General features: G+C 43.4%; 1 protein-coding gene across 2 annotated transcripts in view; it reads right to left on the bottom strand.

Annotated features, from left to right (window-relative positions):
- TSHR (thyroid stimulating hormone receptor) overlaps positions 1-21,400 on the bottom strand; it is a 148,429-nt gene that overhangs the window by 40,076 nt on the left and 86,953 nt on the right. For both annotated transcript variants that reach the window (XM_005212136.5, NM_174206.3), the window contains 4 exon segments: positions 11,574-11,648; positions 8,814-8,888; positions 7,375-7,452; positions 4,112-4,180 (listed from right to left, as the gene is read on the bottom strand). In XM_005212136.5, coding sequence (XP_005212193.1) covers positions 4,112-4,180; positions 7,375-7,452; positions 8,814-8,888; positions 11,574-11,648 — 297 coding nt within the window.

The following is a 21,400-nucleotide window of genomic DNA, read 5'->3' as shown; positions in this document are numbered from 1 at the left end:
TCTCTGGTTGTGGTGAGCGGGGTCTGCTCTCTAGGTGCGCTGTTTGGGCTTCTCACTGTGTGGCTCCTCTTGTTGTGGAGCACGGGCTCTAGGGGGCTGGGGGCTCAGTGGTCATGGCACAGGGCTTAGTTGCTCCATAGAGGCATTTAGGATCTTCCTGGACCTGGGATTGAGCCTGAGTTCCCTGTACTGGCAGGCAGATTCTTAACCACTGAACCACCAGAGAAGTCCAGCTATGGTTCTTGACCTTTGCATAGAGCAAAGGTTGGACTCACCTGAGGGGACTTCTAGATTCCCATGCTCTGGCTACACTCAGACCAACTAAACCAGAATATCTGGTGATAAAATCTAGGTATCAGTGCTTCCAAATCTCTTCAGGTGATTCAAATTGGTAGCCAGTACTGAGAACCTTGCTCTGCAGAACTTAAAAAGTCTGAATTTTATACCCAAATCTCTTGTCAGATACCTGAGAGTGACTGAGGGTGATATCGTCCAATGACTAAACATGGCAAGATAAGGAAGCGAATAACTGAGAGCAGGGATCCTCACAGGAAGTGAAGTCGCTCAGTCGTGTCCCACTCTCTGTGACCCCATGGAGCGTAGCCCACCAGGCTCCTCCATCCATGGGATTTTCCAGGCAATAATACCGGAGTGGGTTGCTATTTCCTTCTCCAGGGGATCTTCCCAACCCAGGGATTGAACCCGGGTCTCCTGAATTGTAGACAGACGTTTCTCAACCATCTGAACCACCAGGGAAGTCTACGGATCCTCATTTTGGGCATTACAATCATTCGTGTATGGAAAAGCAAAAGTTTTAGAAATGAATCACTATATATTCAAGGTTGGTTTCTTCTTGTTCTTATTATCCAGAATTCCAGAAAAGTAATTTGGATTCTGGCAAATTTGGGTTCAGCTGGATATGGTGGATAATTCAGAGCCATGTGACTAGCTCTCATCTCCCTGACTGAAAGGCTCTTCACCATTCCTTTCGAGCGTTTGCTAATGTGGTTCTCTGTTGCCTTAATGCTAACATTGTGATGACCCTGATGTCCCTAACGGTGTGACAGTCTTCTGAAATCTCTATACCTTAAGTATCTACAAACTGACTTAATTATTTTGAGAAGTCCCAGTTCCCCACTTCATTCATAGAAAATTTGAATTGGGAAGATTATTGCCCTAAGGGTCATGGCTTTCTGGGTATAAAGAGGAAAAATATTTGGTTAAACTCAAGCAATATTAAAATTGAATGCTAATAATTTTTTAATGTGATAGCTACAGAAAATCATGCTCAGGTCTCCAAGCAAGGGTTGTTGGGGTTATTTTCAATCTGAAACGCATATTTTGGATTGGGCACCTTTCTCCCCAGGATACTCTGACCCTTGATATTGCTTCCCTCAAGTTGAGGCCACTGGGATGTGTGTTTGGTGTGGGCAGGAAGTACATTGGTCTTGTTCATCTTGATATCGCACAGTTCCAGGATCGTTGAGGGCTTTCCCCGGTGACTCAGCGGTAAAGAATCTGCCTGCAATGTAGGAGCCACAGGATATGTGGGTTTGATCCCTAGGTTGGGAAGATGCCTTGGAGGAGGGCATAGCAACCCACCCCAGTATTCTTGCCAGGAGAATCCCGAGGGCAGAGGAGCCTGGCGGGCTACACTCCATAGAGTCGCAAAGAGTCAGACATGACTGAAGCAACTTAACACGCACACAGGGCTGGAAAAGGTGTTCAGTAAACGTGTTGTAAAACAAATGAAGGATTGTGTGAGATGTGTACATAAAGTTAAGATAGAAGTAGGGTCTCTCCAATATATAAATAAATTTGATGTATAAGTATTCACATTACTCCTTTGAGTCTTTTCAGACTTACCCTGTAATTATGTTTTGGGTTTTTTGGGGGTTTTTTTTGGCCACACCACAGAGCATGTGGGATCTTAGTTCCCCAACCAGGGATTGAACCCACTCTGCCTGCAGTGGAAGGGCGGAATCTTAACCACTGGACTACCAGGGAAGTCCCTGTAATTATATATTCAAACAAATGACTAACATCAACCTGAATGAGCCCACAACTAGACAGTCTAGAGAAAGGTACTAGGATCTTCACTTCACAAATGAAGTACTTGGATTCACTTCACAAATCCAAAAACGTGGTAAAGAGTGAGACCCCACTATAAATAGAACTCAGGGAGTAACACCAAGGTGTAAAGACTTTGAACTTATTAGTATATATTGTATAGGTTATTTCTACCACCTGTTCAAGTGTGGCCAATGGACCAGCAGTATCATATCACCTGGAGGCTTGTTAGAAATGCAGAATCCTGGAGCTCACCGCAGATCTACGTAAATCAGATTCTGCATTTTAATAAGACCCTCCCACCCCAGTGCTCTATATGCTCAGTAAAGTTTGAGAAGCATCATACAGCACAAGAGATCTAGAAACAGAGGTCTTCAGATTTTGCAGCGATCATTTTCCAGAATAAAACAACTATGCATGAAATGTTTAAGGGCGGGGGGATGAAATTACAGAAATGATCCGGCAAATTTTTTTAAACAGCAAACAGAACATATGAAGTTGAAAAAAAATACAATTGTTTAAAAATACTCAATAAACTGTTATAAAACAAATTAAACACCTGGGAGCCTGCCTTGGGGTTCTGTCCTCTGCAGAGGTTTGCATTTGTTTCTGCCAGGAGCCCAGAGGTTCTCCTAGCGTGGTCCCACTCCAGCTGTCATCCAGGTTCCCTGAATTAACCCAGGGGTCTCAGGTTTGCCTCACTTCGCCACCTTCTCACTGACTGAAGTCTCATCTACTGGCACCGTGGATGCTGGCAGCTGTCCAAGGGAACTGCACCTTCTCTACCCACCACTTTGGTTTTAGCTACTGGTGCATTACTTTGTTTCATCTCCCTCTCTTTGGAGCTATGGCATAAAATATAAAACTTTTAAATGTGTGATCTAGTTGTTTCAGAGTAGCAGGGCCCTACAGATTACTTAGCCCACCTTACTGTAGAAAGCAGACTCTACAAAAGCTAATTGTCATTTACTAGCTATGGGGTTAAATCACACACCAGTACGGCTGAAGCAGTCTACCAGCTCTTAGACACAAAGCATGCCCTGGCACAGATGCCAGGGACCACAGAGACCTGATAGAAAAGTACAACAAAGATGGAAACCCGTGTCAGTGACTATCTTTTTTGCTTACATCCTATTCTAGGCATCATTCATTTGCAGTGAAGGCAAAATCGGGATATGGCTTTTCAGCTCTTTCTGAATCAATCAAATATAAACTGACACCTTTCCTGAAAACATGTCAGAAAAAAACTAAGTGAAAACCCTCATGGTGTGAATAGCTTTGGATTTAATTAAGACCCTCGTTTACTTCATGGACCTAGTCTGGAGTCCTGCCCTCAAGGCCGCAGGTGCCAAGCTTTGCACGAAGCAGAGCCCAGAACCAAGGACACCTCTGAAGCTGACAAGCCCCTTTGTAACCTTGCCCAAAGCCCCCTGATCATCACGAACAAGCTCCCTGACTCCCAGTTAGGCAAAGATGCCCACTCCAGCAGGCAGCCTATAGCTCCCCAACCAATCACCTCACGCCAACCTTCCAGCAGGAATTTTCTGTCTTGAGGCTATAAAAACTGGCTACTAACCCACGAAAACTGTCAGCTTTCCCTGGTCTGTCAGAGGTCGGCTCACTGTGCTCGCAGTGCCCACTTTATCTTTGCTCTTCTTAATAAACTCACTCCCTTCTGAAATGCTGTCTGAAAATTCTTCTCCAACCTGTGCTAGGACTGCCTCGAAACCTAGTAGATGAATATTTACACACAAACACACACACACTCCTACTAGGTAATTGAAGGTGACTCTATGGTTCTCCATTTAAAGATAAAAGCTTTGAGATTTAGAATTGGAGTCAATGTAAGTGTCCACTAAAAGCTGGCTCTTGCAGAGTTTCTTAACATCATCCCCAAGTCTTGCTCTAACTAACCCTGGGGTTGAGGAATGCTCTGGGGGGACCCATCTCCAGCAGAATTATGACCCACTGAATGGTCCTTCCTGGGGCTGCTGGAGGTGTAGGGGAAAGATAGCGGTTTTCATGGCAACCCTTGACTTACACAGCATCCAGCTTTGTCCCGTTGAAAGCATGTCCTTGGATTGAAGTAAAGCCATTGTTGTATAGCTTCCTATAATCAACAGAGAGAGAAGAAATCAGTGACTTACGAGAGGTAGTACTGGCCCCTGGGTCGGGCTTCATTTTTTCAGTGCCAGAAATGTGCATGAAGTTTCTCAGATCCCATCTACGAGCCCTACGAGAAAACTTTACCATATGTCTTTTTTGGGACATGGAATAATATTTTCTAGTTTGAGTCCTCATCCTCCAGACTTGGCTCCTGTTTCTCAGAAGTAGACTCACTTTGATGAACAAAGATTTGCAATCATTAAAGATTTCTTAATAAACATTCTACATATACTCAAAAAATAGAGTTTTAGGAGTTAACCCAATGTTGAAGATGGAGAAATACGTGCTGTTTTTTAAGAAGAGCACTTTAAAAGACATCATTCATCTGAATGCATAGGTTTCATATTTTAAAATGTTATTTCACATTTATATTCATGTTTTTAATCCTCAGGGCTTACCACAGATTAAATGCTTAATTAAATGGTTGAGAACTGAATTAAACTGACCTTTAAAAACAAATCTAAGAAAGTAGATAGACCTTGGGCTTTGGGGAAATTTTAATGTTTTTAACTTGCTGTTATGTTGCTGCAATTAGTTAATTTATACAGGAATTCTGAGGGCTGGTCCAAAGCATCGTCGCCTGCATTTCCTAGTCAGGTTGTGAGGTGGAGGTGGTCTAACAAAGCCGCACTGATACACAGCTGTCCAGAATCAGGATTTCTGAATTCAAAAGCAGTTCTTCCCACCCACAAAAAGGGCACAAAGCCATGGGAGGTCTGATCCACACAGGGCTGCGGCAGGGCTTCCTGGGAGCTATCCGCTGGAGATGAGAGAAGGCTGTCAGGACCAGTCAGGCACAGCTAGTGGCGATTTAGGGGAAGTCTGGAAACGACTGTAGCCTGCCTCCTGTGAACTCTGGAAACACAGCAAGAAGCGCGCAGGAGACTGCAAATTTAGAATGAGACCTGGGTCTGTCACTTCACAGTAGGTGATCCTGAGAAATTCTCAACCTCAATTATCCTCAGTTTTCCTTGTCTGTCAAAGTATGATCAATTGATACCTCATCAAGAGGTTGCTGGGAGCACAGGGTAGCCAGACATTTAACACAGTGAGGTGTGGACGCTTACAAGACCGTGTTAAAAGGTCTTCCGAGACCTGAGAACTTGGATTTACCTTAGGTAGTTGTGGAGAACTTATCCTGTTTGTTGGTCTGTTTTGTTTGAAACAGTTACACAGTGAATTTAATTCCAGCTCGAAGATGTCCTGGGTAAGGACTGCAATGCACAGGGATGCTCAGCACCGAGCTGGGAAAGGTAAGTAATTTTTATAGGTAAGTTAATTTTTCCTGAACTAGAGTTCTTGAATGAAGATGTGAGAACTCCTAATTTTGGCATTTCTGTTTATCCAGAATTGGTTGAGAGACCTAGGCAATAAAAATGTTCTTTGTTGGAGTTACATTTCAGAAGATTAAATAACAATCTTTATTTGTTTGAGACCTACGTGAGGACACGTAGGTCTCAGAAAGGGAAACAGTGAAGGAAGAAAAACATAGTAAAGAAAGAACCAAAGGTGCAAATTTTCACTGAAACTCTATCCTACCAGGAAGATGGGTACGGATTTTGCTGTTGGACACATACCCTTTTGTGTTTACAGTTTTTTGAGCATCAGCTTCAAAGAAGCAAGGACTTTTGCAGGAACATAGAAATAGTCATCTGAAAAGGTAGTGGGCCAGCCGTGGCATCCCCACTTCTAGATTTCAGGAAAGTTGAGGTTCCCTCATTCAGAGGTTTATCAAATGCCTATCAGGCCCCACACTGGATGCGAGAGAAAGACCAGGCTCCAATGGAGAGGGCTGCTTGTGGTATGAGTCCTTAGAGAAAAACGCCAAAAGGTGGAGGTAACGTTCTGTAAAGAAACTGAGACTGGTGTTTATGTATGATGTGTGGCCAATGGCACAGGGGAAGCTTTTACAGGAGATGCAAATGGCCCTGAGGTTTGGGACCGAGCCGACTACACCCCAGTCTCTGCTGTGTGGTCAAATGAAATGGCTAAGGAGCCTCTTGTTTCTTTAAGAAAGCTCTCCTCCTGTTTGGAGAAGGACGAACTGAAATGCTCCACTCTGAGTAGAGTTCCAGAGGTTGAGATTGCCTCACAGGGTCAAGACTGCTGGCCCAAGACTACTTCGAAACAGTCCTTCAAAGAGTTGTGTGGAGTCTTGGATCAATTTTGCTGGAGGATAATTTGATCAGGTTTGGATACATTGGTGAAGAAGATGCAATGTGACCCAAGAAAGGAAGCTGGATAACAATCCACACCAAACACCCACCGAGCCTGAACGTGAACAGTGGTACTGAGACCAGTCAGGTGGGGATCATTTGATGAGGCCCCAACTTTACTTTGTGGTTAATTTGACCAAAGAAGGGAATTCTTTATGGCTTGGGAAATTAACTTATCTTTTATACCCCTATGAGATCTCCTTCCTGAGAACATTTTGCAAATTTCCCCAGTAAAGCATTTCCTTTTGAGCAACTCAAGAGCAAAACCCATTCAAACTCTGGAAAAAATGATGATATAGAGAAGGACTATGTTTTCTATCCAATATCCCATAGTAGGAGCTTAGTAATAGTGATGACACAGCTAAAGTATGAATGCAAAGCATTAAAAGCCCTTATTAGGAGCACTGTTTTCTACTTCAGGGACCTTGGGACAGTCACTTAAATTTGCTTTAATCCAATTCTTCCTCTGTTCAATTGAGATAATGGATACAGGATATTGTTTTATAAGGTCTGCAGGCCAAATGTGGCCCACTGCCTGCTTTTGTCAATAAAATGTCGTTGGAACATAGCTGCTGTGCTCATTAATCTGTGTATTGTGGATGGCTGCTTTTGCCTTACAATGGCAGAGTTGAACAGCTGCCACCAAGGCCATGTGGTCTGGAAAACCTGAATGGCCATTCACAGATAGAGTGTGCGGACCATTTCTGTAAGAGACTACCCTTTGTCTTGCTGCCTAAACCACTGTGTCAGCTGCAGAGCTCCGCACCATAAGGTGCCACTCTTATTTAACTGTATGTAACCCTTGGCAGACCAAAGAGCAACATACTGTGCGGCAGTGTGGTTCTTGGATGGCCTGTGGGAATATGACAGTGACCCAGATAAAAATTCCAGAGTTGGCAGGAGTGGAACTGGCCATACTCACAGTGTCAAGGTTTCGTTGCACAGGCCCTGAAAAGCATTCGCAGGGATTGAAGTCATGTAAGGGTTGTCTGTAATTTCACTGAAAGAGAGGAACAAAAACACTTGGTGGAAAAAAAACACCTCTGGAGCTGGGCTTTTGCTGTACATATGCACCCAAATATATAACCTGACATGATTCCATTTTATCTCATTTCTTTTTAGGTGTTGTTGACTCTTAGCTGCTGGTGGCTCAGAGCTCCGGTGAGGCCGTGATAGCTGACCTAGGTGGACATGCACTCAGAGCCCCACCTGTGCAGTGAGCTAGTGAACTTTGTGTGGGGGCTGAAGTTCCTGAAAGTCCTCATGTGCAAAGGGAGGACTCACGTGACAAATACTTTATCCAGAGCAACTCGTTTCCTCAGTGTGTGGAATCCCCGAAAAGGGTTGGTAGAATGGGATCGATGGGTATCATTTCATGATTATTATTAAAGTGTCATTCACTTGAAAAACACTGCCAGGCAGATGTTCCTGGAGACCTTTTCTGTGTTCTAGTTGCTGGAAGATGGGTTATATTTTGAACAGAGCTCTTCTGTACCAAAGGAGCATGCGCTTTTTTTTTTTTCCTAGCAAAATCCCAAGAGTTTGGATCCTATCATCTTATTGATATATTTTGCTGATTCCAAAGTATAAACTCAACCTGTAACTCTCTCTGCATATGTCCTTTGATGCCCGTACAACTAGTAAGACACTTGACTATGTCACGGGTTTTGGAAAAGAGCACTTGTCCCCAATCAGAAGTCCCAGGAAGTGGTTGGAGACCACTCATGACCGCTCCTGGGACCCTCCTCAGACCAAATCCCTTAGGTTTTCTATTCCTCAGCTTCCTCGTTTGTATAGTGTAACAACTATAACTTCCTTTTATGTCTTGTAAGGTGGTTAAAAGGAGCAAACATGATAACACATGGGAAGGTGTTTGAAAAGCTATGTGAAGAATAAAGTGTCCTCAATATCATCAAATTTCCTTCTATTCAGTCACTCCCATCAGCAAACACTCATGCCACAGGTTCTCCTATTTAGGAAAAAAAAAAGAGACCCTTTTCTCCTTATTCCATGTGCTCCAACTACTGAGACATTTTTCTGCTTCTTTTTAATAGTAAAACTTCCCGAAAGAGTTCACCATCTCTAATTCCCCCTTCCGAATCTCTCTTGAGCTCACTCCAAACAGACTTCTCCACCCAGAGAGTCCCACTTTTCAGAATCACAGTCCCCCATATTACTAAACCCAACGGGCATTTCTCAGTCCTTGCCTGACTTCATTCATCAGGGCGATTGTCACAGATGATCGCTGCTTCCTCCTCGAAACAACTGCTTCACTTGGTTCCAACCATCATCTACGGCTGCACCCTAATTCTCATTAGCAACAAGTCAATACTGCCGAATATTGCCTGTGTGCACACTTACAGTATGAAGAACACATCGGTGGAATAGATTTTGGTCAGGTCGGGGAATACTCTAAGTCCAGTGTTGAAAATGCCACTACAGTACATGAAAAAGAAGAAAAAAAGAATAGAAACAAGGTAAGAAAATTAACACATAGGAAGTAGAATAATGTAACAGCTGAATGTGTTCTGACGTCAGACTAGGATCAAATCCTAACTCCTTCGTCAATTATCTGAGAGACCATGGCAAGCTCCAGCCCTTGGATGGGACGATGCTTCTCAAAGTACAGGAATTTACCCAGTCCACCAGCGTCAATACATCTATTCTATTTAGGAAAATCTGGGGATTGTTTGAGCCATGTGGGATTCCTAGAAATAGGAATTCAGGTTACTGTGTGTGTGTGTGTGTGTGTGTGTGTGATTACCTTGTTTTAACTGGAGGGTATGATGCATGTGTCGGGGGAAGGGAGGGTGGAATAAGGGAAGGATGGAACAGGAAGACAATCTAATTACCAACTCCATGCCAGGCTCCCTTTTGCAAACTCTACGTTATATTGTGTTGGTTATTTTACCAAGAATGATACGCCTATGGCAGCCTCTTGAGAATACCACAGCAGCAGTACCATAAAAATATGTTCAGACAAGGAAGGAAATCAGTCAAAGACAATGTCTTCACTTTCCAAAGGTTGTATCATCAGGGCAAAATGTCAAGATAAAAATGTGCATAAAACAGCATGACTATAAAAGCTCAGGCTCCAGATGCCTCCCAGACTTAGTTGGTCTAACTCTGTTGTAGCTACTAGAACACGGGCAGTGGAGTTACGCTTTGTTTGAGAGCCTTGGCGTGCCATGCTAAGAGCTCGTCACTGCCAGTAAACCTTTATAGAACATCTCCAGCAGAGAAAGCTCTGGTGCCCCTTCTAAGGCAAATTCTGACCTGATTCCTAGAGGGGAAGCACATGATTTGAAGAGGAAGCAGGAGCCTGAGGTCTCAAAAAAGCAAATGGGAAGCTCCAAATAACCAAGGAGAGAAGTAACATTCCATAAGGTATATCTGAAGAACGGTAAATAAACCCATTCAATTGCAACAGCGCTTCATATGGAAGAGCAGGGGGCAAGAGCCTGAGAGTTAAGTGGGGACTGTATTGGAAAGGGCTGGAAATGCCATTTTAGGGACTTGGACCAAGATCTCTTTATTCTTCAAAACCCCAAATGAGTCCATCTCCTTTTTGATGTCTCCTGTAATTACCTGGACCCCCAGATAAAGGTAAGTACCTCCCATTTGTCACTTCCCACTATTCTTCTAGGGGAGGAAATTTTCAATTTCATAGATAAATCTTCCTTTAAAAAATGGTAAGCTTCTTTGAAGGCAAGGACAACGTTTTATTATCCAACATGTTCCCCACCAAGCCTTGCACAGACTAGGGAACCTGATGTCTACTAATCAAAGAGTTACTAAAGGACTGAAGCTCAGAGTCCACGCAGGAGCAATTGCCTTGTGCTGTTAAGTTTTTATTGGGCTTCCCTTGTGGCTCAGCAAATTTTTATTACTTCCTAGATACCCCGTCAGTATCCCATCCGTGTCCTCTTCTGTTCCCCTGGCGTCTCCCACCCTTACCTCTTCAACACTGAACTGTTTTCCATTCCCCAAATAAGCCACGTGGTTGCACACTTGTGTGTCTTTATCATGCTATTCCACCCACCCGTATCTCTCTTCTCCCCTTCCTGGGTAACCTCTACTCATCCTTGAAGAGACTTATTTCATGGAATATATTTGGATATATACTTTTATTTAAAGTCCCTAGATGGCAATGAACTAATATGTGAATAGTGATTGTTTCTGGGTATTGGGATGAAGGTTAACTTTTTTTTTCCTGTGTAATGTTTTCACATCCTAATCTTTTACAGCCCATGTGAGCAGGAAAGGAGGCAAGAAAGGAGGGCGCCCAGAGGACCTGAGCGTATGCACACACATCCGCTGAACACGCTTTGTTGAGCAGACAGGCAGTGAAGTACAACAGAGGACGAAAACGTGTGGTCCCCGCTCCCACTGAGACTGCAGTTAGCTCACAAGGTGTCACCCAAGCAGAAAGTGCTGTCCCTCTCTGTTGGGTGCCCCTCCCAACCTCTCAGAGATTAAGTGTCGCCGTTTTTGGTTCGTTTTAGTGTAACAACCACTCTAATATTGCAATACCTGTTCCCTAACAAAATTGACCGGTGGGCTCTCAGAGGGTATATTCATTTAAAGACCATGCGTACATGAGGGCGTTTTCTCTCTCAGGTCTCCTGGGGCGGACTCTGGTCCCAGCACGAGGTGCCGACTTTTGAACAGGTTTTACTTCATTTGGCTGCGCTGGGGCTTAGCTGCAGAGTGCGGGCTTCCTCGAGTTGGGGCGAGCAGGGTCTACCCTCGAGCTATGGTGTGCGGGCCTCTCATTGTGGGGGGTCCTCTTGTTGTGGAGCACGGGCTTAGTTGCCCTGCGACAGGTGGAATCTCCCCGGACCAGGGATTGAACCCACATCCCCTGCATTGGCGGGTGGATTCTCAACCACTGGACCACCAGGGAAGTCCCTTGAATAGGTTTTAAAAATGTGACTCACTTCACCTGACACCTTGCCTGAAGGGAAGAGGTGGGGAGTAAGTCACAGGATGTGGTGTGTCCCAGGCCACCCAACCACTCACAGCTAAAATGACCCAGGTCCACATTATCCTGGGGATATTCCTACATTATAATTCTCTTTTTTTAAAAAAGGGCAGGATGGGATAGGCGTTAATACTTACAGGAACTTTAGAAGGGGGAGCTCTTTTAGGGCGCCAGAGTCTATGTAAGTTAAACTTCTGGTATTCCGAATCTCTCTGTAAAAGTTATAAGAAACATAGTCACTATAATATAGTCATTTCTGTTCTTATGAAAGATAAAACAGTCTTAATCAGGTTTAACAAGGGTTCATGAGAAGAATACATATTTCCTTGGTGCCCAGGGACTTTTTCTGCCAGGAACCAGTCCCACCAACAAAAAGCTACTTTTTGGTTCTCTCAGGGACATAACAGCTGTTCAGCCTTCTTCCATCATTAACTTAGCTTCGATCCATCTAAATTTTGGGGTGACCTTTCTCTTATCCATAGCCTCAGAGACTTTTTTTCCTTTTAGGTTTAAAAATCTCTCCAGTGGTCTGTTGAGAGCAGATATCTTTACTATTGATAATAACAAGTAACCTGGCCATGGGGAGTGGGGGATTGCATGGATTATATAATGGATAACAGCACAGGAATCGGTCGGTGAGGTTCCTCTGTCCATTGCTATTTCAGAGGCAGTACAGGTAACGAGTATTCTTAATTCACTTGGGTTTATCTTCATATTGTTGTTGTTTAATCGGTAAGTTGTGTCCAGTTCTTTGCGACCCCATGGATTTGGCATGCCAGGCTCCTCCGTCCATGGGATTTTCCAGGCAAGAGTACTGGAGTGGGTTACCATTTCCTTCTTCAGGAGAGCTTCCTGACTGAGGGATCAAACCCGCACCTCCAGCGCTGGCAGCGGAATTCTTTACCACTGAGCCACCAGGGAGGCCCTTCTCTTCCCACGTGTGCTTAGTCGCTCAGGTGTGTCTGGCACTTTTGTGATCCCATGGACTGGAGCCTGCCAGGCTCCTCTGTCCATGGGATTTTCCAGGCAAGAACACTGGAGTGGGTTGCTGTTTCCTTCTCCAGGGGATCTTCACAACCCTGGGATCAAACCTGAGTCTCCTGTGTCTCCTGCATTTCAGGTGGATTCTTTACCCACTGAGCCATCGGAGAAGCTGTTTTCCTATACAGTTATTTAAAAACACTTCAGCACGTGTGATAATATCATATAGGTCTATAACTTACCTACTTAGGTTTATATACATGCTATCAAAATGCACAGCTAGCATCAGTGAAATCAGTGCCTGTTAGAAACAGGTTCTCACTGGTATTAATAGAAGTAAATATATTCAACATGTGTAAATTGGTTAAGAGTTTAAAGGCCCTCCCCAGGCTTACATGAAGAAGGTAAGAAAACTTAGTAAGGCCTACAGTCTGACCCCTTCTGAATGGCACCTGAGGCTTGATTCCTAAAAGGAACCTGAATCTAATGGTTGCTGGTAACAACTGGAAGACAGAATCTGGCCTCTGGGATTTTTAAAAAATAGTTTTGTTGAAGGAAAGTTTCCATAATTTTATGCATTGCAATTTGATACAATTAGATGATTTTTAGTAAACTTGTAGAATTGTGCATTCATCATCACAATTCAGTTTTAGAACATTTCTATCAATGATAAAAGTAATCATATGCATACTTGCAGTCAATTCTCACTCCCTGCCCTCTTCCTAGAAAGCACGGATCTCCTCTCTACTTCTAAAGTTGCCTTACCTGGACATTTCATATAAATAGAATCATAAATACATTGTCTTCTGTGTCTGATTTCTGTCATTTAGCATGGTGTCTGTGAGGCTCATCCGTGTTGTAGCATGTATCAGTAATTTGCACCTTCTTATTACCTTTTTATTTTATTACTGAATAATTGGATGGACCTAAGGAAAAAGCAAGAGAGTTCCAGAAAAACTCTATTTCTGCTTTATTGACTATGCCAAAGTCTTTGACTGTGTGGATCACAATAAACTGTGGAAAATTCTGAAAGAGATGGGAATACCAGACCACCTGACCTGCCTCTTGATAAACCTATATGTAGGTCAGGAAGCAACAGTTAGAACAGGACATGGAACAACAGACTGGTTTCAAATAGGAAAAGGAGTACGTCAAGGCTGTATATTGTCACCCTGATTATTTAACTTATATGCAGAGTACGTCATGAGAAATGCTGGGCTGGAAGAAGCACAAGCTGGAATCAAGATTGCCAGGAGAAACATCAGTAACCTCAGATATGCAGATGACACCACCCTTATGGCAGAAAGTGAAGAGGAAATAAAAAGCCTCTTGATGAAAGTGAAAGTGGAGAGTGAAAAAGTTGGCTTAAAGCTCAACATTCAGAAAATGAAGATCATGGCATCTGGTCCCATCACTTCATGGGAAATAGATGGGGAAACAGTGGAAACAGTGTCAGAGTTTATTTTGGAGGGCTCCAAAATCACTGCAGATGGTGAGTGCAGCCATGAAATTAAAAGACGCTTACTCCTTGGAAGGAAAGTTATAACCAACCTAGATAGCATATTGAAAAGCAGAGACATTAGTTTGCCAACAAGGTCCATCTAGTCAAGGCTATGGTTTTTCCAGTGGTCATGTATGGATGTGAGAGTTGGACTGTGAAGAAAGCTGAGCACCGAAGAATTGATGCTTTTGAACTGTGGTGTTGGAGAAGACTCTTGAGAGTCCCTTGGACTACAAGAAGATCCAACCAGTCCATTTTAAAGGAGATCAGCCCTGGGTGTTCTTTGGAAGAACAAAGCTAAAGCTAAAACTTTAGCTAAAGCTGAAACTCCAGTACTTTGGCCACCTCATGTGAAGAGTTCACTCAGTGGAAAAGTCTCTGATGCTGGGAGGGATTGGGGGCGGGATGAAAAGGGGACGACAGAGGATGAGATGGCTGGATGGCATCACTGACTCGATGGACGTGAGTCTGAGTGAACTCCGGGAGTTGATGATGGACAGGGAGGCCTGGTGTGCTGTGATTCATGGGGTCGCAAAGAGTCGGACACGACTGAGTGACTGAACTGAACTGAAGGTCAAATCTTGGCCCTGCCGCTTCTAGCTATGTGACCTTGGGCAAGTTCCTTGACCTCTCTGAGCCATAATTTCCTAATTTGTAAAACAGGGACAGTATTAGTGCCTCTTTCGTAAGACTCTTGTGGAGAGTAAACAATGTCTCTATGAGGTTTCACGTGTGTACAGTAAAGGCTCTATAGGTATTAGTTTTGTTACCGTTTTTCACCTGAGCAGAATGAAAGCTGGAGCAGGCATTGGAGACCTCAGGTTGGGGGCGCTGCAATATTTGTAAAAATTCAAACAAACAAGCAAAAAACCCCACAAGGTGTGACATTTGACGAAGTACAGCAAACATGAAACAGACTCGTGGAAAAGAGAGAGTGGCATTAACTCTCAGAACAGAAACCATCTCCCAGCTCAGTTTACTGTTTCTTGCCGGTGTGACCTTACCGGTCTCGTTTCTTCATTAGCATCATTTTGTCAAGGAAAATAACTTTATTGTTCATTGTGGGAACTTCTTGAAAGACCCATCACCACTTCAACAGTGTATATCCCAAGACACCATCACCTCATCATCTTCCCATTGTGTTAACTAACCCTAAATTATCATGTCATGACCTTTACCCAACCAAGACCCTGCAGGGAGAGACCCACTTTAAACCAGACTGTTTACATTTCGTTCTGACTTGAAACTAAGCGTCCTGTGTCCCCGATACTCCCTCTACGCTGGGTAAACGGACTGCAGGCTGCCCTCTGCGCGGGCTCCTGGCCGCCCCCGCTGCGCCTCTAAGACCATCAGCTGAGTCAAGATGCTCTTCGTGGGGAGCAATAAACTCCTTGCCAGAGCTTTCCATTTGCGGGGAGGGGTTGAACTGCTGTCAGTCAAATGCAAACTAGTTAGAAGAGTTTGAAAACTCTCCGAGTATGGTTTGCCGTCTGGAAAACTGCTCCATGAGTGACTGTTGTTGAACAAGCGAACTTAAGTGAGTATCCCAAGAGAATGTCACAGCGAAAGGGTATAGCCCAGCTGAATCCACTTTAGAAGCAGCGAGAGAATTAAGGGAAAATAAACACCGCTGTTGGCCACAGCTGATTAAATGAGGCTGGCAACCAACATGGTGGCTGCAAGAGAAGAAAGAGGTGGGAGGGAGGGGGGGAGAGACACAAAAGAGGAGACGGGTTTTTCAGTAAGAATGAAAAAAAAAAAAGGAAAAATGGACAGGAGATATCAAAAGAAAACACCAGGCAAAAGAAACCACTTTCTGAGGTAAGTTAACACTTCCTCACGAATGACTTTTTAAAAATTTCTGCTGAGGGAAATATAGACATTGTATGAAATCATTTATATGTGAAATCTAAAAATTGCCAAACTCGGATAGGGGCTGCGATGGGGCTGTGGGCAGGGGACTGGGGAGATACTGGCTAAAGTGTACAAGCTTCCAGCTGTAATAGTAGCAAACTCTGAGAATCCAGTGTACAACATGATGATTATAGCTAATAATACTGTGAGGGCAATGGCACCCCACTCCAGTACTCCTGCCTGGAAAATCCCATGGATGGAGGAGCCTGGAAGGCTGCAGTCCATGGGGTCGCTAAGAGTCAGACATGACTCAGCGACTTCACTTTCACTTTTCACTTTCATGCATTGGAGAAGGAAATGGCAACCCACTCCAGTGTTCTTACCTGGAGAATCCCAGGGACGGGGGAGCCTGGTGGGCTGCCGTCTGTGGGGTCACCCAGAGTCAGACACAACTGAAGTGACTTAGCAGCATATCATTGAAAGTTGCTACTAGAGATCTTAAATGTTCTCAAAAAAGAAATGGTCATTATGTAACGGGGTGGAGGTGTTCCTTCACGCTATGGTGGGAATCATTTTGCAATATGTGAGTATATCAAATCAACGGGCTGTATACCTTAAACTTCCACAGTGTTGTATGGCAATTATACCTCAATAAAGCCAGAAAAAATAAAACCTCAGCTAAAGCAAGGAACGGGTGTGGACTGTCAGTAGTTTAGTTAAATGAAGACAGATGTCAGAAATGAATGCAGCTGGTATAACCTTTAAAAAAAAAAAAAAAACAAGGGAGGTGTAGGGTAAGTACCAGAAGCGTGTGATGAAAGAAAAAGGGTGAAAAAGAAGTACAAATTTGAGTGAGTTCCAAGAATGCCTGTGAGGGTGAAGTTGAATCTGCAGTTATGGCCCAAGCATGCAGGAGGCTAGATGTGCTTCCAGGAAGCTGGGGAAAGCAAGAGGAGGGCAATCCACATGTAACTGCAGTGCAGTGGGTTGGGATGGAACAGCGCTGCGGGGCGAGTGTCAACAACAGCTGAAGAGGTCAGCGCCTCTGGACCGACAGCCTGGTCCCTGCGTGACGGCACGGAGGAGGGCGGCCTGCCACCTGCTCACCCACCCAGTACGGTCCTGTGAGCAAGAAATACCCCTCAGTTACACAGGGGTTTACACAGTTGAAATTTTGTCTATTTCCTACAGTAATTAGTCTACCCAAACTCATACAATAAGCATGGAGAAAATTGTTAAAATACAAAGCACACAGTTAATAGTGGTCATCTCTGGGAGGTGTTTACAGGCTAGGACTTTGTGATTTTCACTTTTTATTTTATCTTGTTCAAATGAAGAAAAAATATAATAAAAGGCATGCAAAAAAGTCCCACAATTTAAAAGAGCAAAACAAAGCAATATATATTCCATATAAAAAATTTTAACACGCAGTGCCAAATAGTCTGCTTAAATCTTCAAGTATGCTCTTTTACAAAAAGGTAATTTAGCTGTGTCAGGGAAATGTTTGAGGATTTTGAAGCTTATTGATTGGAACAAGGGCCTACCATATAGCTCAGGGAACTCTGTTCAATGTTATGTGGCAGCCTGGGTGGGAGGGGCCTTTGGAGGAGAATGGATACATGTATACGTGTGGCTGAGTCCCTTGCTTTTCACCCGAAACTATCACAACATTGTTTGTTAATCGGCTATACTCCAATACAACATAAAAAGTTAAAAAGCCTAGTGTTGGAAGATTAAAAGGCAAAAAGACATTGGGTATACTTATTACTCAGAAAGTTTCTACCAGTGAGGGAATGGAAGAACTGACTTAAGTGAAGCAGGTAACATCATCCTTATTTTGCAGACAAAAATGATGGAGACGCTTAGAAAGATGAAGTGACTGATCTCCTGTCACACAGTTAGAGGCAACTCTGGACCTTAAGATAGAAATTCTAACTCCAAATACAGCTCTTTCTTTTTCCTTTTTTTTTTTTTTTTTAATGATGTTTAAAGGAAATCATCAACCAGACCTTAAAAGAAATAGAAATGCTCATTACAGATTAATTTTCTTTCATTGGATTTAAAATAAAATGGACATTTAGATGAAAAGTCTAACATTATGCTCAGTATGCAGTGTTTTCACAAGAGAGCAGATTAATAATCTAGCATCACTGCTGCTGCTGCTAAGTCACTTCAGTCGTGTCCAACTCTGTGCGACCCCATAGATGGCAGCCCACCAGGCTCCCCTGTCCCTGGGATTCTCCAGGCAAGAATACTGGAGTGGGTTGACATTTCCTTCTCCAGTGCATGAAAGTGAAAAGTGAAAGTGAAGTAACTCAGTCGTGTCCGACTCTTCGAGACCCCATGGACTGCCGCCTACCAGGCTCCTCCATCCATGGGATTTTCCAGGCAAGAGTACTGGAGTGGGGTGCCATTGCCTTCTCCGAATCAGGTTAGGTTCATTTAACCATATGTCTAGGGCTTCCCTGGTGGCTCAGTGGTAAAGAATCTGCCTGTCAATGCAGGAGATGTGGATTTGATCCCCGGGTCAGGAAGATCCCTTGGAGAAGGAAATGGCAACCCACTCCAGTATTCTTGCCTGGAAAATCCCCCGGACAGAGGAGCCTGGTGGGCTACAGTCCAAGGGGTCGCAGGAGTCAGAAACTACCACCAATCATATGTCTAGACTCTGGGTTTTTCTTCTTCTGAGAAATCTTTGTTAATTCTCACTAAGAGCCAAAACAGGGAAGTTGGCATTATGGCAGGTACTTAGTACACAGTCCAAACCCAAAGAACAAGGGAAATCTGCAAGGTGAGAGAAGGGAGTTCTCAGGTTGGGGAGGGATCAGCCAAAGAAAGGGAAAGGAAGGCTTAAACCCTCCTATGAAGGAACTTTTTCCAACTACTGATATTCTTCCATTGTCATATCCCCGCTCCCCACCTTGATTATTCACTAGGCATTAGTTGCCAGCGTTTGACTGTGATCATCAGCCTTAGAGATATTTGCCCACACCCTAAATACCTCCAGTCCATGAATGAAGAGCAGGCCTGGGGGGAAGAATTGAGGGCAACAATAAAGTCGAGTTGGCCTTTCACTTGCAAAGTTAGATGGGCCAAGGGTATTAGGAAAGCTTCAGACTCTCACTCAGCACGGAGACTGAGTTAAAGTAGCTTAGGAGAAGCTGCTCCAGTCAGCAGAGCTGGACTTGAAAGAAATTCAAATACAATGAGAGTCCCTTGGACTGCAAGGGGATCCAACCAGTCCATCCTAAATGAAATCAACCCTGAGTATTCATTGGAAGGACTGATGCTGAAGCTGAAGCTCCAATACTTTGGCCACCTGATGGGAAGAACTGACTCATTGGAAAAGACCCTGATGTTGGGGAAGATTGGAGGCAGGAGGAGAATGGGACGACAGAGGATGAGATGGTTGGATGGCATCATTGACTCAGTGGACGTGAATTTGAGCAAGCTCCAGGAGATAGTGAAGGACGAGGAAGCCTGGTGTGCTGCAGTCCATGGGGTTGCAAAGAGTAGGGCACGACTTAGTGACTGAACAGTATGTAAGATTGTGTTGTTTAAAACAAGGAACTGAATGAGGATATTGGCCAAAAACCTAGTTCTTAGCCAGTCCCAGATCCTTATCAACTTTTACTTAAATTTGATATTCAGGGTTTTTTTTTGTTTTGTTTTGTTTTTGTAGTCTGCTTTTAAGTGGTAGTGGGTTTGGAAAAAATTGGAGGCAAGCCTCTCTGACTAAATTTGCTCTCTCTAGTTAACAAGTGTGGAGAGATTCATTAAAATTAAATAATTACCGGACATCTATCAGGGCAACTTTGTTGTGTGCTTTGAGAAGTATAGGGAAGTAGTAACTAATTAACTACTTTAAAAACAAGATGTGAATATATTGGCAAAGCCAGAATTTTGTTAAATACTTTAAACGCTGTACTCTACTGATGCAAAATGGGGACTAAGAATTGGGTAAATTAATTTCGATAAAATTACTTTGTGATAAGCATTTATTAATATTTCCCTAGCCCTAAGATACTGCCTAAACCTCTGGTCATTTTCCCAACCCCTCAGCTGTTGTTTACAATTCAGAAAATTCTTCAAGAGGAAAACGGTCGAATGCTGTGTTGAGGATCTCCTTCTCTCCCCTTAAGTTCTTGCTCCCTTCATAACATTCAATCCCTTTAAACAGATTTTTTTTTCTAGTTCCTCTAGTTGTTTTCAGACTGATGGTTGATCTAATACTGTATGCTGGAGACAACTTTCTGGGCCTCAGTATTCTTTTTTTCTCCCTAGATTGCATGTTTATTTATATTTATTGGGATATAGCTGCTTTACAATGTCGTGTTAGTTCCTGCTATACAAGACAGTGGATTGGCTCTGTGTATACATACATCCCCTCCCTCTTGGACTCCTTCCCACCCCTCTAGGTCAACACAGAGCACCGAGCTGAGCTCCCTGGGAAGCTTCCCACTAGCTATATTATGCAGGTATCATACAAAGGAACAAAGTTGAGCCTCAGTGTTCTTGAAGGTAGCACACTGTCATGTACCGGGAAAAAATATTTGAGGCAGATATATATGATGTAAAAAATTTGGCCCTCTTCCTTAGTAAATGTGTGACCTAGGATAACATGTTTATCTCTTCTACATTTATGTTTTTCTTAATTAAATGATACAAATGATAATCTCTACTTCACAGGGTTTTTGAAGGTTAAATAAAGTCCATAAATGTTCAACATAATGTCTAGAACACTATTTATAGATGATAAGTATTTTTGTTCTTAATCAAGAAAAGAGTTAATATTTCACAATACAGGGCTGCTTAAAAGAATATAATGTGATTATTTATATAAAACTTTTTATAGCTTGTAAAGTACCACAGAAATAAAAACAGTGTGAAGTGTATTGATTGATGTTGTGTGGTAGGGTGTGCGCATGCTCAGTTGCTCAGTCCTGTCCGACTCTTGTGACCCCATGGACTGTAGCCTGCCAGGGTCCTCGTCCATGGAGTTCTCCAGGCAAGAATACTGGAGTGGGTTGTCATTTCCTCCTCCAGGGGATCTTCCTGAGTCAGGGATCCAACCTGAGTCTCCTGCACTGGCAGGCGGGTTCCTTACCGCTGAACCGCCTGGAAAGCCCTCTGTGTGTAGGCAGTGTGCTCAATGCTTCCGTGCATCATGTCATTCAGTATTTATAATGAGCATGTTAAGTTGGAACTCTTATTACCATTATTTTACAAATAAGGAAACTGAGGTTAGGAAGGATTATGTGACTTTTCCAAGGTTAGATAATGAGATTGCTGAGACCTAACCACTACGCCACCAGGGAACATCAAGGTTAGATAATGACAGGCAAAGAAACCAGGGTTTTAACCCCACTTTGACCAACTCAAAACCTAGAGTTCTTCACTCCTGTTTTAATCTCACAAGGCTACATTTCTCTTTCCTAACTGAGGGGGAAAATGTTAGCTTTTCAGAAACTTGCACAGAAGCTGGAATCTAGTAGGTAGCCAGTAAATATTTAGACTTACTGATATCCATGCCAATAAAATCTACAACACAGCAGTAATAGAAATGACAATTTAGGAAGAGGACTTCTAATTTTGTCTTTAACTTCTGCCATGGAAGTGAAAATTAGG

The sequence above is a fragment of the Bos taurus genome, chromosome 10 (genome assembly GCF_002263795.3).
Source record: "Bos taurus isolate L1 Dominette 01449 registration number 42190680 breed Hereford chromosome 10, ARS-UCD2.0, whole genome shotgun sequence".
Classification (NCBI taxonomy): Eukaryota; Metazoa; Chordata; class Mammalia; order Artiodactyla; family Bovidae; genus Bos; species Bos taurus.
This window is presented reverse-complemented; position numbering and strand designations above follow the sequence as displayed.